The sequence below is a fragment of the Chelonus insularis genome, unplaced genomic scaffold (assembly GCF_013357705.1).
Source record: "Chelonus insularis isolate UGA/USDA-ARS -01 unplaced genomic scaffold, ASM1335770v1 contig_94_pilon, whole genome shotgun sequence".
NCBI lineage: Eukaryota > Metazoa > Arthropoda > Insecta > Hymenoptera > Braconidae > Chelonus > Chelonus insularis.
Window position 1 is genome coordinate 321,781 of NW_023276783.1, and position 14,052 is coordinate 335,832.

Below are 14,052 nucleotides of genomic sequence, written 5' to 3' on the forward strand. Positions count from 1 at the left end.
GGCCATATTCCATTGTTTCCAAGAAAGTAGTCTCAAACGTCGAATTGTGACGTCAGCTACAGTGTAACTTTTAGAAAATAAATTACTGAAAAACGTGATTGTTGATTAATAGTTAAAGTATAAATATGTAATAATCGTTGTATCAATCAAGATAGATATTCAAAGAACATAAAATCAAGCAGTAAATGATGAAAGAAGTCTCAAATCCATAACTATTTACATAGAAGACATAACCATAGAGTTGGCAATCCTGATGATTGATTGAGATTATTTTTTACCTAGTAAGATATATCATATATTTATAGCTGGGTTGCTCTCGAACGAATGTAAACAGTATTTTTCATAAATATGAAGTGACACGGGTAATTTACGTGGCTGTAACTTGTGCAAAAGGATCGATACTGATTATTGAAGTATTGAAGCACACATTATTCAAGTGAAAAACAATGATTCGCTGTTAGTTGTGCAGTCAAAAACGGGTTTATACGCGAGTGCTTGTACGAGGATTTACTGCAGTGGAGTGTGAACGACGGCTTAGAATTCATGGAAGTGCAATGCGAGATGAGTTGCATTGAGTTTTACTCTGTTCGTGTACGGTAAGTTAATGAAACTTATTTCATAATATACGTCAACAAGTGTACGTTATATATATTTATTCCAAATTTTTGTTCTCTCTAGTTCTTGGAAAAAATTTACACCCATTAGGGAACAACAGATTTTTCTGAGTATCTCTATCGGGTAGGCAGCATGTATTTTTCATTCGCCATGAGGCACTTGAGTGTGTCCGTGTGAGTCTTTAATCTGTACCTGCGTCTTCTATACATACATACCATCTTCTCTACGCCACTACGTAAATTCCCGCGTATACACATTCATACAGAACACACGCATTACGACGCAAGACCAGAGAGATGTTTATCTCATCGTCTTATGTGCTAGTCGTCTAGTGTATACACTTAACACTAAGAGAAAAGCATAAACGGACATTACGTCGCGTCCAATACTTATAAGTTCGTTCAACAAACTAATCAATCTAACTTCCGACTATCTAGTAGCCTGCATGTTTTTGTCAACTTAATAAAAACATAAATAACAACATCCGCTGCTCTTAATCTAATTGATGTCAGAAATTCTTAGCCTTATCTAATATAGCATCAATTAGTGTCGCTAATTGCCTTTGGCTTTTTATTTTTTCTCCAATATTGTTTCCTTTTAACTTAATGTTTAAAATATTTGATTATCTCGATTATTTCCAAGTATTTTATGCTTTTAAAATTTGTTGTTACACCTTAAAAATTGATTTATTTTTGTATTTTCTTAATTATATTTATTAAATGTTGGTTCTGAGGTGTTATGTGTGAAACATTCTTTTTGATGGAAATTTTATTAATGTATAAATACACTTGACTTTCATTCTTGAATCTAAATTTATTTTTCATTGCCAGTTTTATAATTGGACTGTTTAAAAAAAATCTTGTAAAAAAGAAAAAAAGTGATTGAAATATTTTTATTTATTTCCTCAACCGATAAAAAAAATTAGTATTTATTCTACGAAATTAATTATCGTTTAACTTTATGATTCATAAAAGCAATATTCATTATCATTATTACTCTGCTAAAATAAACTATTGCAAAAATTAATTAAATATTTACTGCAACAAATATATCATTACTGTAATATTTTTTCAAACATGAAATGTATACATCAAGTGTTTTTGAATACTTCAGAAAAACAATGGCTTTTAAAGTTAAACATTATTGTAGTATTCTTGAGAAATATATTATATTTTATATGAACGTCCATTTCTCAAAGTTTCAAGTAATGAATAAATAAATCAATTCTTGTACTTAACGTTCTTTTGTCCATTATATCCAAAAGTTCAATGAATTAAAAAAGATTTAGAAAGTCATTTTCTTTAAAGCTTAACTATTCTATTCTTTGAAAAAGTATAATTAAAAGAACCCGATAGTATCAAAAGTATTTCATGATAAGTTGACCAATGATTCTGCATTTACTTTAATTTCTATGCCCCCCTCTCTCAATTATTTGATATAAACATGTCTATGTTCTCTATATTTTCATCATTTCAACTTTGTTTGTCAGTCATTATAAGTTTTTTAACGCAAAAACTTGGATTTTTTAAAATACTCTCTATATACTTCCTTTTAAATATTTCTTAAAAAAGAATTGTTTTTTAAGAAAATTGTTAAGAGAACAATCTTTTGCTTTTAACAAAGACTATCATTATCTAAAAATATTTAAAAGTAAGAATTTTACCGGAAATGTTTCTATAGATTTATAGATTTAATTTTCTCGGTTGTTTTTAAAAACTGAAATATCACTTAAAATTCTTAGCAATAGGTAGAAAAAAGATAAGATAAAAGTTTGAAACATTTTACCTTCTTTTTCTAGTGATGGGAGATCAACATGTTGACCGTAACGTGTCTGCCATGGTCTACCCAAAAGATGCAGCTACCTAAGGATGCAAATTCTTCTGACCTGTTGAAGCGTGGTCACAATCGTACGGATAAACAGCCAAGCATGGTTTACTCGGACATTGAAATGTGCAACGAAAAATTGGGACTGAATTCTAGTTGTAAAAATTCTAGATTAAATTATAAATCGAAAAATTTCGGTCCTATAAAAAGACATGAAACAAACAATACAGTTTGTTATGATAATAAATTAAGTAATCTTCGTAAAAATACACAACAGCCACGATTTTGTATACGTGATACAAGCTGTAACAGAAAACATTTAATACCATCAAGTGAATGTGTGCTAAATAATAATTGTGTCGTTAGTACAAACAAATGTTCGAAATTCAGTGAATTAATAATGAAAAAGTCTGATTTTACAACGAGTGAATATTTTTTTAATAAATGTTTCAAAAATTGTCAAAGGAGATTCTCTTCTCCATACATCTGGCAAACACTCATCGTCATTTTCATCAGTTTAATATGTACAACTTCTGCTAATCAGTGTGCTGCAGGCCTTAAAACACCAGGACGTGAGTTTAACATAAATATATACATATTTTTCTTTCAATCTATTTATTTTCACAACGTTGTTATGAGAATAAAAAAAAAAAGTAATTTTAAATAAATCAAGGAGTATGTAGATTACCCCTTATTTATTGTTACAAAAGTTATTTCAAAAGTTTTATTTTTAATTATTCTGTGAGATTCTATTAAAAATATACAATGATTATTTAATAAATTATTCATTAAATATATTATTCATTAAGTTAAACAAAAAAAATATTAATTGTTATTTCCAGAAAAAAAATTAATTAATTAAAACAAAATTCAACAGAAATTTCGAACATTTTAATTCAACTGATTGAATAAGAATATAACTCGATTTACCTGTTCTAAAATATTACCATTATTCAGAGAACTAATTAAAATATCAAAGCCCTAAAATAGTTAGCACACTGGTTAAAGCTAAAGACAAAAAGTCTTTGCTTTATCTTTCATTTTGGAATTCTAGCAACGAGCTAAATACATACATCTATATTTAAGAACAACTATAAAGCTAGAAATGGCTTATAGTATTTTTTTTTATTTCATTTAATGATAATGTTACTTCCAGTCTGTCTATTATTCATAAATCTAAATTGAAATTTTAACTAATAATCCTTCTTATATTTCTCCTTAATGCAAAGTATACGATTACGAATGAAAAAACGATGAAAGTGGACTTTAGTGCGATTTGACATTATAATATGTATTACGAAACTGATGAAATAATTGAAAAACGATATGCCCTCGTATAATATTCAATTGTAACCAACGATTGCACATGACTTACAAAATATTTTTATATCTTAGGAACTTGGCCGGCCGGCGATATTGTTTTGGAATATGGCCAGCCTTTAAGAATTCTATGTATGCTGAATAAGACCTATGTGGATGCAGAATTTCCTAGTAAAAATTCATCGAATTTGATGTTCTTCCGGAATGACAAGAAAATGGAACCGGAGTACATTACGGTTCTTAATGAAACGACGATTGAAATGTACATTGAAAAACCACCTCCTGCTAAGGACATGTATTATTGCAAACTGAAGCTAGATGGACATGTTAGAAAAGATGAGGCTGTTTGCTTAAATAGTGTCGTCATTGGATGTAAGTATCATTACATATCTAGTGAACAGATTAATATATGTGCGATGAGGTATAATATAAGATTGTGTTTTTAATCAGAAACAATTATTTATTAAGTTTAAAAAGGTGCTTGAATAATTAAGAGAGGTAAATAGTATGAGGAAAAAACTCAGTTGATGAATGAGAACTCGATAAAAAATCATTTTTTACAGTAATAATGAGAAGTCAATAAATAAAAAAGCGTTAGAAGTATTCTTTTTATAAAGTAAAATATTGTTTTCATGATAACTATGTTTTAATTTGATTAATGGAAAGAAAATTTTCAATATTACAACAGAGCTTTATTTAATTAACCTTAATAGTATTATTAATTGTTATAATGTATATATTTATATACTTAATTATTTTCTTCAAGAATATTTATTATAAATCCAAAAGTATTATTTTGACCTTTAAATTTAGATCTGATCAATGTAGAGCAGTAGATTCAATTGTTGGCACTGCGTTACTTATTGGCAATCTTAAAAAAATATATAAAAATAGGATAAAATAAGTGTCAATAGTTAAAATTCAATCGTAGTAATGGAGAACTTCACTTCACTTACTATTGTTTAGTTTACTATTTATTTTATGAGTAAATTTTTTATAAATTAAAAATTCTATTGAATAATTATTATTCAAGAAAAAAAAGAAAGTATTTGAAAAACTGCTGACCAATGTAACTCGTTACTCTTAAGTTATCTGAGTTGAGTTGTATTACAGACAATAATTTATTAAAGTAGATGTGCTAGTAGTTGAATAGAAAATTCACTGAATTTACTTATGCAACATCAATGAATTGTTGTAATTACTACTAGAATTAATTATCATAATTGTAGTTTGTATATCTACCGAGTGTTTTTCATCTATTGATCTGTTAACCTTATTTAGATTGATTAAAAAAGATTTACTAAGATTAAATGAAAGGCAACTGTTTTTCTGAATTTTAAATCCAGGTTTATAAATAATAAATAATGTTCTCTTTTTTCTTGCTAACAATAGTTTTTTCGTTGTCTATAGAAGTGGTTTGATTGATTATTTAAGAAGCATGGATTTAAATTCCAATTTATATTCTTTTTTTATTCGACTTTAATACCATCCATTTCTATTGGCTATAAATTACTCAAGTTTACGGTATAAAGAATGTATCTGGATATAAGAAGAGATCATTTTAAGCGATGACTTACTGAATATATATCTCAATTTATAATAAAAAAATTATTATCTTTTTTTATTGAAAAATTACTAAAATGAATTACTTAAACACATTAGCTTTCAAAATTTTTATTTTTAAGTATTTACGAAATGTAGTTAAAACTCAATTTTCGATACCTTAAAGGCATCAACACCGATTAATAGCTCAATCAAAAAAAATGTCTTTTTGTCAATATAAATCAATAAAGTTTTCTACGCATTGGGGCCTTATCTTTTGTTTATCAGTAGGGGTCAATAAGCATGTGTTTGTAGAAGAAAAATTGTGACACATGAATTGCCTTTCGTGCCTGATCATAATATTCTTGCATCTGCAATGCAATCACTCTTCTCAATCTCCTGTTTTCAATTGCCGTTATCTTGAATTTTTATTTACAAAGATCAAAAGCCATCCTACGGAAAAAGACTGAATCATTCAACTGTATAAATAAAACTATATTGAATTCTTTTCCTTTTTATTATATTGTTATTGTACTTGATATATATAAAAGGGGGTAATTCTCCAGTAAATGAGTCACTTTCGTGCGTTGTTTTCATATCTATTAACATATACATAGATAGAAAAACGACAGGAAAATGACGCAAAAATTTCTCATTCAGGAATAATGATTTCATAGTTGTAATGCTTATTTTCTTTTTTCAGTTAAACCACAAGCACCTAAAAATTTCAGCTGTGTATCATACAATTGGGAAAATCTTAAATGCACATGGAATCCAGTTGAAAATTATGTCAAAACGACATTTACACTTGCCTTCAAATTGTCTGGCCGTAAATTTTTCCCTTGCCCACGAGAAAAAGATTACTCCAAACCACTTCCACCAAATACTTGTATTTGGGATCTTGCTACTAATCCCATATATCGACAGTCATATGAAAATTATACTTTCATGCTAAACATTGAAAATGTCTTGGGTGTAACATCAGTAGTTTACAAATTTCATCATTATGCACATGGTTGGTATTTATTACTAAATTGTTGGTTCAAAAGAATGGAATCAGATTGAATGCTAATAATAAATTATTTTAGTAATTCCAGCGAAACCTGAAGATTTATCTGTGATTAATAAAACATCGGAAAGTGCATTATTATATTGGAGTGTACCATTCCCAATGCAAAATTTTCCACCTGGTTTACATCACAGAATTGCTTATCAACATCAGTGGGATCGACAAAAAACTTGGCAGGTAATTTAATTTATTTATTTTTCTTGTATTCATTATTGGATGCCACTCATCAATCAATATTTAAATGAAATAAGGTCAAGTTGTTGATTAATATACATTTCCATGAATTTTTTTCACATATCGTAAAAATATCCTATTTATAGAATGATATTTTTTAAATTATTGATAGTAATTTTATTCCTGTGAAATGAATATCAAACTTCCTGCAAATATTTCATGATAGTTTTATGATGATATAATAAAAATTGCTCCATTATCTGTCATTTTGTGGGCGTTATGGGGAAAATTTTTAATATTTATTTCCTTGTAAGGTAATCAACATCGACGATGATGTACATGAGGACAAGAGATATTACAATCTTACGGGACTGGAATTTGCGAATACTGTTTATGATGTAAGAGTATTTTTGAAAAGTGCCTTAGCTAAAGAAGAAGATAGATGGAGTCAATTTAGTGATTTAACGTTCAGGACATCTCCAAAATGTAAGTACTCCTGAGTATTTAACTAGAGTTAAGGAAAGATTTTTTAGTTCTAAAAAATTATTTTTAAATTATTCGAAATTACAATCATTGATAGATAAATTTTGGACAATAGTTCTTATTAGTATAATTAATTAATCACCTTGATAATAAAATATGTATATTTTTATTATTTCAGTACCTGGATCACCTCCACGTACAGATATTGGAAGTTTCGAAATAATGGAGAATAATGCAAGCAGAGACGTTTATTTATATTGGCAAACAATTCCATCTTATTTAGAAAATGGTGATAACTTCAAGTATCAAGTTGTTCTTGTTGAAGAAAATAATCGGAAGTTACATATTACGTCAAATGAAACCACACGCTCTTACGCTATATTCAAGGGTATTGGTTTTAATAACTATCGCTTTGAGATATTTACATCAAATGTCGTTGGTTTGAATCCTAAGAACGCCTCAATCTTTGTCCCTAGTCGATTTGAAAGTAAGTATTTATTAATAATTACAAGTAAATATGAGTCATTGGCATTTGGAAATGATTTATTTATTTATACTTTGTAAATTCTAGTGCCACACGAACCATTGGCGGTTACTAAAATTGCATTTGAGGAAGGTTTATATGAATTGTCTTGGAAGCCGCCAATTATGAGCGCAGAAATAACTAATTACACTATTTTCTGGTGTGACAATGAACGTGATCGTCCTTATCAATGTACTGTAAGTATCAATATTTTTTTTTTACACTATCTACTTATTATCTGGTCATTGGAAATGTTATTGTCATAAACAATTTTATTAAAGGGATATCTCGATTGGGTACACGTGTCAAAAAATACAACAATTCATAATATAACAGTACCAGATCCTCGAAAAGTATACCAATTTGCAGTATCTGCTAATACAGAAAAAGGAAGTAGTGGAATGGTCTGGGCATCATGCACAGTAATTCATAACAAAGTTGTTGGCAAAATGAAGTCAGTATGGATAAATAGAATTGGATCTGATGATATTGATGTTGGATGGAAACTCGATTGTTCTGATCGTATTGGCATTGTTGAAGGATTTAAAATTTATTATTGTCCAATCGTTTCTCCGAAAAATGCGACATGTAAAGAACCTAAAAAGAATACAACTATACGTGCTGAACCTCATACCATTCACGGATTAGTAACTGGATTAAAGCCTTATACAACTTACATGATTACCATAGCATTTTGGACGAAGAGTGGCGAAGGATTAGAGAGTGATCCTTTATATAACACGACACTTGAAGCTGCACCAGCCGGTCCACCACAAAATGTAAGAGTTGGTAACGTTACTAATTCAACAATGTTTGTCTCTTGGGATCCACCAACAGCAATGAATGGTGTACTCCGGGAATATGAAGTTTTTTACAGTGGTAATTCTATCAAAGTTTTTGATTCTATAAATCATGTTCTACTACGAGATCTTTTAGCACACAAGAATTATAGTATACGTGTTAGAGCGTGTACTGTTGAATGTAGTGTTACATCTCGACCAATTTATGCACTCACACACATTGGTGTACCTGGAAAGATCCATAACATCCCAACAGTGAGATTCTTTAATTCAAGTCAAGTTACTGTCAATTGGACTAAACCTTCTAATCCTGGAGGAAATTTGAATTACTATCAAATCTCATCGGACGGCAATAATATACAAAATAGTACTAAACTTGAAACTCAAATAACAATCCCAGATTGTAAAGCCGAAGGACGTGAGAGGATGTATCAATTCAAAGTGCGTGCAGTGAATATTGATTCTGATGGTACACATTTGTTTGGACCATGGTCTGAAACTGGTGAAGGTAGTTGTTATAGTGATGGACCGCCACCTAAAATTTGGGTTATTATCTGGATTATTAGTGGTCTCAGTGGAATTGCATTTATATTTTGTGTGGCGTATACTTCAAAGAAAATGTGGCTTAAATGTAAAGTTATGCAAGATGTTGAAGTTAAACTTCCACCTGGTCTTGCTGGTGAAAAATTACTACAAAAAGTTGGAGAGCAACATTTACGGCAATCTTCAGCAGATTCCAGTGGATGTTCTAGTGGACAAGAGTCTGTAACATCTTCACTGACAGCTGACTCACATGTCTCTAATGATAGTGGAACTGAAACCGATCCAGTTTCAGTATTACCTAATAAATTATTAGAAACTCCCGCTACTTGGGAAACTTCAAGTTTACGTCAACGTAATGTCAGTTCAGCTAAGCCTAATACATTAGCAGACTCTAATCGATGGGATTCTTACGTCAAAGTTTCCAAGTCGGGTGAGACGAATCTTGATGATACGCTTTCTCTCGCACGATCAACACCAAATTTGACTGATAATTCAGAATCTTTGATGCCTCCTCAAACATGGTCATCAACAGGTTATATAAGTATGCCATCATCTGAAGAAATATCAACTAATTCGAGTCCTGTACCACAGGAAACGTCGAATATTGGTAGTTATAGTGTCGTAGGAATTATGCCGAAAGTGTCACGCTCGAAGGTAGAAGAACCATCAGAATCATTAAAGAATGCTTTATTGAATTGTAAAGCAGATGCTAAACCTAATATTCCTTACGTGAGCCTGGCATCTGTAGACAAAAAATCAAAAGAACAACCGATGGATTCACTACGTGACTTGGATAAATTAGCATTTATTGGATCTACTCCGATTGCTAAAGTAGAAACTTTGAAGCCAATATCTACTTTAGATTCAACCAACAAACCATATGTTCAAACAGGATTGATTGATAATTTAAAGAAACCTTTTTCTCCGAGTTCAACTATTGAACCAAACAAAGATTCATTAAATACCACATTCACGACAGCTATAGAGCCACGAAATAAACAATTTGCATCAAAATTTTCGTCTCCAAATGTTACAACATATTCAGTAACTGAGTCAGCAACAAAACCTTATGTTACGGTTGCTTCAATCGCAGAAATAAAATCACCAAAGCCAACAGTAACTTCTTTGGACGATAAAACATTATTAAAATCTCGTTCTTCTGATACTTCACATAAGCCTTATGTTCAAGCATCGACAGTTTTTAAAATGTTAAAGCAACAACCTAGGGCTAGTGAAGAAATGCTGTGCTCAACGAAGGACAGTGAAATAGATAAGTCTTTATCAGCGACCTATCCACATTACTGGGAATCGGATGATCTAGATTCTACAGCAGTTTTACAATCGGAAAAGTCGCTGTTACAAGACGATGAGCATAGTTCTTCAAAAGAAACAATGAAATCCGATGAACAATTGGATAGATATCGAGCTAATGTTCGGCAAACGCCATCATCTGGAGAAACCGTTACTACCGTCCAGCATATTTTAGACTGATGAGCAGTGCATTAAACTTGAGTCTTGGATCATTTGAAATGCAGGGAAAAAAATAAACGATGCAGCTAAGCGAGCTTATAAATGGTTTGTAAATTGTAAGTACAACGTTCTCTAAAATTTTAAATGTAAATGAAATAGTACTCACGTTTTACAATGACATGTGGTAAGTTTACATTACGTATTATTAAAATTTTAAATGCAAATTTATTATATGTGAATTGTTCTATGAAAAGAACAAAATACTATTTCTCATTCAGATTTCACCATATTTATGAGATATAGATATTTAAATGAATTCATTTGTAGTAATGTAAACAAACAAATATGTTGGAATCGAATACGTGTTAGATGCTCAGCACAATTATTTGCAAAAAAAAAAAATATATGTACAAAACAACTAATTTTTGTATTATATTATATATAAATGAGAACAGTGCAACTTTATGAACAATGTATGAAGAAATTATAGCCGTAAACATTAGTTTAGTTGAAATAAGCTCAACACACGGTTACGTCGCCGGTAAACGTGCCGTTTAGTTTATTAATTTAACACTATATAGTACACTTCATTTAATTATCATTTATGTTAGATTGTTGTTTTATCTATTCGTTTATCATTCATCTTCGATTAATACGTGATTAAGATGATCGAAAACCTTTTACGATTGATACGGGTGAGTGATCGTAATAACTGTAAATATATTATAAATTTTGTGCATGAAATATTTTTTATCGTCACTAAAATGAAAATAAAAATCACGAGATTAAGATAAAATAATTAATGCCATGTTGACATTAAGTTTAATAGACATCTCTCAAATCATTCTGACGGATCATATTGAGCAAGTAATGAATTTCGTTGAAAATAAAGTAAAAGAAATTTAATTGCCATCAACGCGTTCATACTGATGAGAAAGTTTAAGTATAGTGTGCATAATATCCTAAGCTAGTCATTGAGAGGATACATCAGTCTACGCGACAACAAGCTTCTTAGATCGATCAGTAAATAATAATAATATACTAATACTTATAATAATAATGATTGAAATACAAGCAAATCATGTTGCTGTAGCTTATTATATATATATATTTATATTTATATATATATATAATTATACTTTTAATCGTATTTTGCAGTTGCTAATAGTGCATATAGACATTTCACACTTTTATTTATATAATTAAATTGTTAATTGTAATAATAACAAGAAATTGAATAATCATAATAATGATTAAAAATAATGATCATCGTAATATTAAATAAAAAATGCCGATAAACTTACCATGCTCTAATTATTTAAATGAATCGTCTGAGACTGATGTAATTGTCTAGATTCTATCGAATGTGGTAATGACTTTTAATTGGTTTGTGGCACTAAAACAATGAATGTGTTGGAGAGGTTTAATATTAATTAAAATAGTGAAGCAAAAAATAAATTAACAATGGAATGTGGCGAGATTTTTTTATATTAAATTAGAGAATTACAGTAAAATGTAAAGATCTTATTATTTGCATTAAAAAAAAACAATAATATTTGAATTTGTGAAATAGAAATTTTAAACGTTAATATCAAATGGAAATTATTTTAATTTTTTATAAAAACCGAGCTTAAATTTACATGTATTAAATGGTAAATATTATTATTATTATTATTATTATTATTATTATTAATTATCAATTACAAAAACATATAGATTAGTAGATTATTGATAAATTGTAACAGAGTGCCTAGTTTTTATGAAATCATAGAATATATTGAAAAGATGTAATTTAAAAACGACAGCATGACAGACATCATTGTCTTTTTATGTATGTTCTGTATAATTATAAAAGATGTTATTTAAGTATTTGAAATTTATATTATAATTCACTATGCAAGTAATGAAATGATAATTGCTAAATCATTGAGCTTTTAAAACGTCTAAATTTAGATATTTTGATGTGTGTTTTGCATATCTAACAAAGACAGTGAGGTAATTAAGGAACTACATTAAAAATTTTTTCATTGTGCCTGCGATGTAGTGATTAAATAATTGTCTATTTCGAAACACGTTTATTATTATTGATAAAATTCATTCAGACAAAACATTGAACGTATTTTCTAAGTTTTATAGATTCACACTTGTATATAGGCGAATTATCCTATATTTTTGTTATATATTTATAAATAAAGAAAAGTTATTCTATATAGCAAGATTAAGATAATTGACCATGATTTTGTCAAATTCTGTATTAGTTAAATACAGATAAACTGACTATCTTGGAAAAGAAATTGACGAAATTGTTGTTTCTTATCTTGATTTGAAATAACTGATTAGTAATTAGTTGATTATTTGATAAAATTATTACTTAGGTGTGGTATTAAGTTTACCTCACTTCCATTTCAACACCATTCTCCTGACAAATTGAATTGTCTTTGACCTAATGTAAAAAACGTCCACACAAAGATTTATTTACCTGTTTTTTATTTGTTACAATAATACAATGAACTTACTGTAACTTAAGATAAATTAAGTAATTTTACAACTTATTTGTTATTTACACGTAGTAATATTTTTACTGTACAGACGGTGCGATGTTTTAATATTTTACTATTAATAATTGAATCAATAGTAAATTAAAGTTTGATGATATCAAATATGAGTGGATCCGAACTGATTTGCTCTAAGGAATGATGAACCTTTAGTGCAATTATGTCAAAATCACATGTGAATATGACAAGACTGTTTCGTACGACTCTAAAACTGAACATTTTCTAGCAAGTAATTTAATTTTTTACTATTGATTTTTGACAAATAACTTGATCGTAAACACATCGCATATCCATATTAAAAAAATATCATACAGCTACAGCAATTTACTCTCATAAAACCATTGTACAGAGTATGTAAAATATATTTGTCTTCGATTTTCGATTAATTATTTATTTTGACTAAAGTATGTCAAATTTAGATTTAGAGATTTCAATTTATTTTTCTAAATTGTCTTTACATAATTGTAAGTATATAAAACACCAATTTCGCGTGTTAGTTTACACATACACACACACACACACACATGCTACTATCATACAAAATGAAGCCTGTCTTTTTACTATTATCAATCATACCATTAGGGTAGGCCATCAGAACTTGCCATCAATAATTATTTGAATTTTTATATTAAATTATTATAATTATCTTCTAATTTGCAATATTCATTAATCTATCATCATAAGTACGATTAAATAAATAAAATATGAAAACAGATTAATGTAACACTGTTTAACTCTACAGTTAATAGATTGAAAAATATAGAATTTATATTGCCTATGTGTTTTACTTTTTATTTACAAAGAATAGCTGAATAAAATAATTTAAAATAAAATGATTGAAAAAATTAGTTTATGATTGATATTATTTATGGAGATGATAAAAATGTCTGAAACATGTTATTGTGGGAATCTGCTTTATTATTGAAGAAGAAATGAAATCATGTACATTATATATTTATAATGTTTACATATATACAATATTAATAAAAAATGGTAATTTTATTAAGTAATAATTAATCATTTCTATTATCATTATGCTTTTCATAAACCCTGCATCAGTAGTTGTTTTCAATGGAATGTGCTTCTGTGAATTAAAAAATAAAAATTATTTTTCACAGGAACAAAAAGTCTTCA

The 14,052-nt window shown here is 28.7% G+C and overlaps 1 protein-coding gene across 4 annotated transcripts; it reads left to right on the top strand.

The window, feature by feature from the left end:
* The first annotated feature begins 37 nt into the window (after positions 1–37).
* On the top strand, positions 38–11,914 carry dome (domeless). Of its 4 annotated transcripts, XM_035092482.1 has the most exons (10): positions 38–596; positions 679–738; positions 2,414–3,011; positions 3,835–4,131; positions 6,005–6,316; positions 6,390–6,547; positions 6,859–7,030; positions 7,206–7,514; positions 7,599–7,747; positions 7,832–11,914. In XM_035092482.1, the coding sequence occupies exons 3-10, from the start codon at positions 2,429–2,431 to the stop codon at positions 10,382–10,384; spliced, it is 4,533 nt and encodes a 1,510-aa protein (XP_034948373.1). In that variant the 5' UTR covers positions 38–596; positions 679–738; positions 2,414–2,428; the 3' UTR covers positions 10,385–11,914. The 4 variants fall into 4 exon arrangements, with proteins under 4 accessions (XP_034948373.1, XP_034948371.1, XP_034948374.1 ...); XM_035092480.1 differs by lacking the exon at positions 679–738; XM_035092483.1 differs by lacking the exons at positions 38–596; positions 679–738 and adding an exon at positions 993–1,010.
* Positions 11,915–14,052: the final 2,138 nt, after the last annotated feature.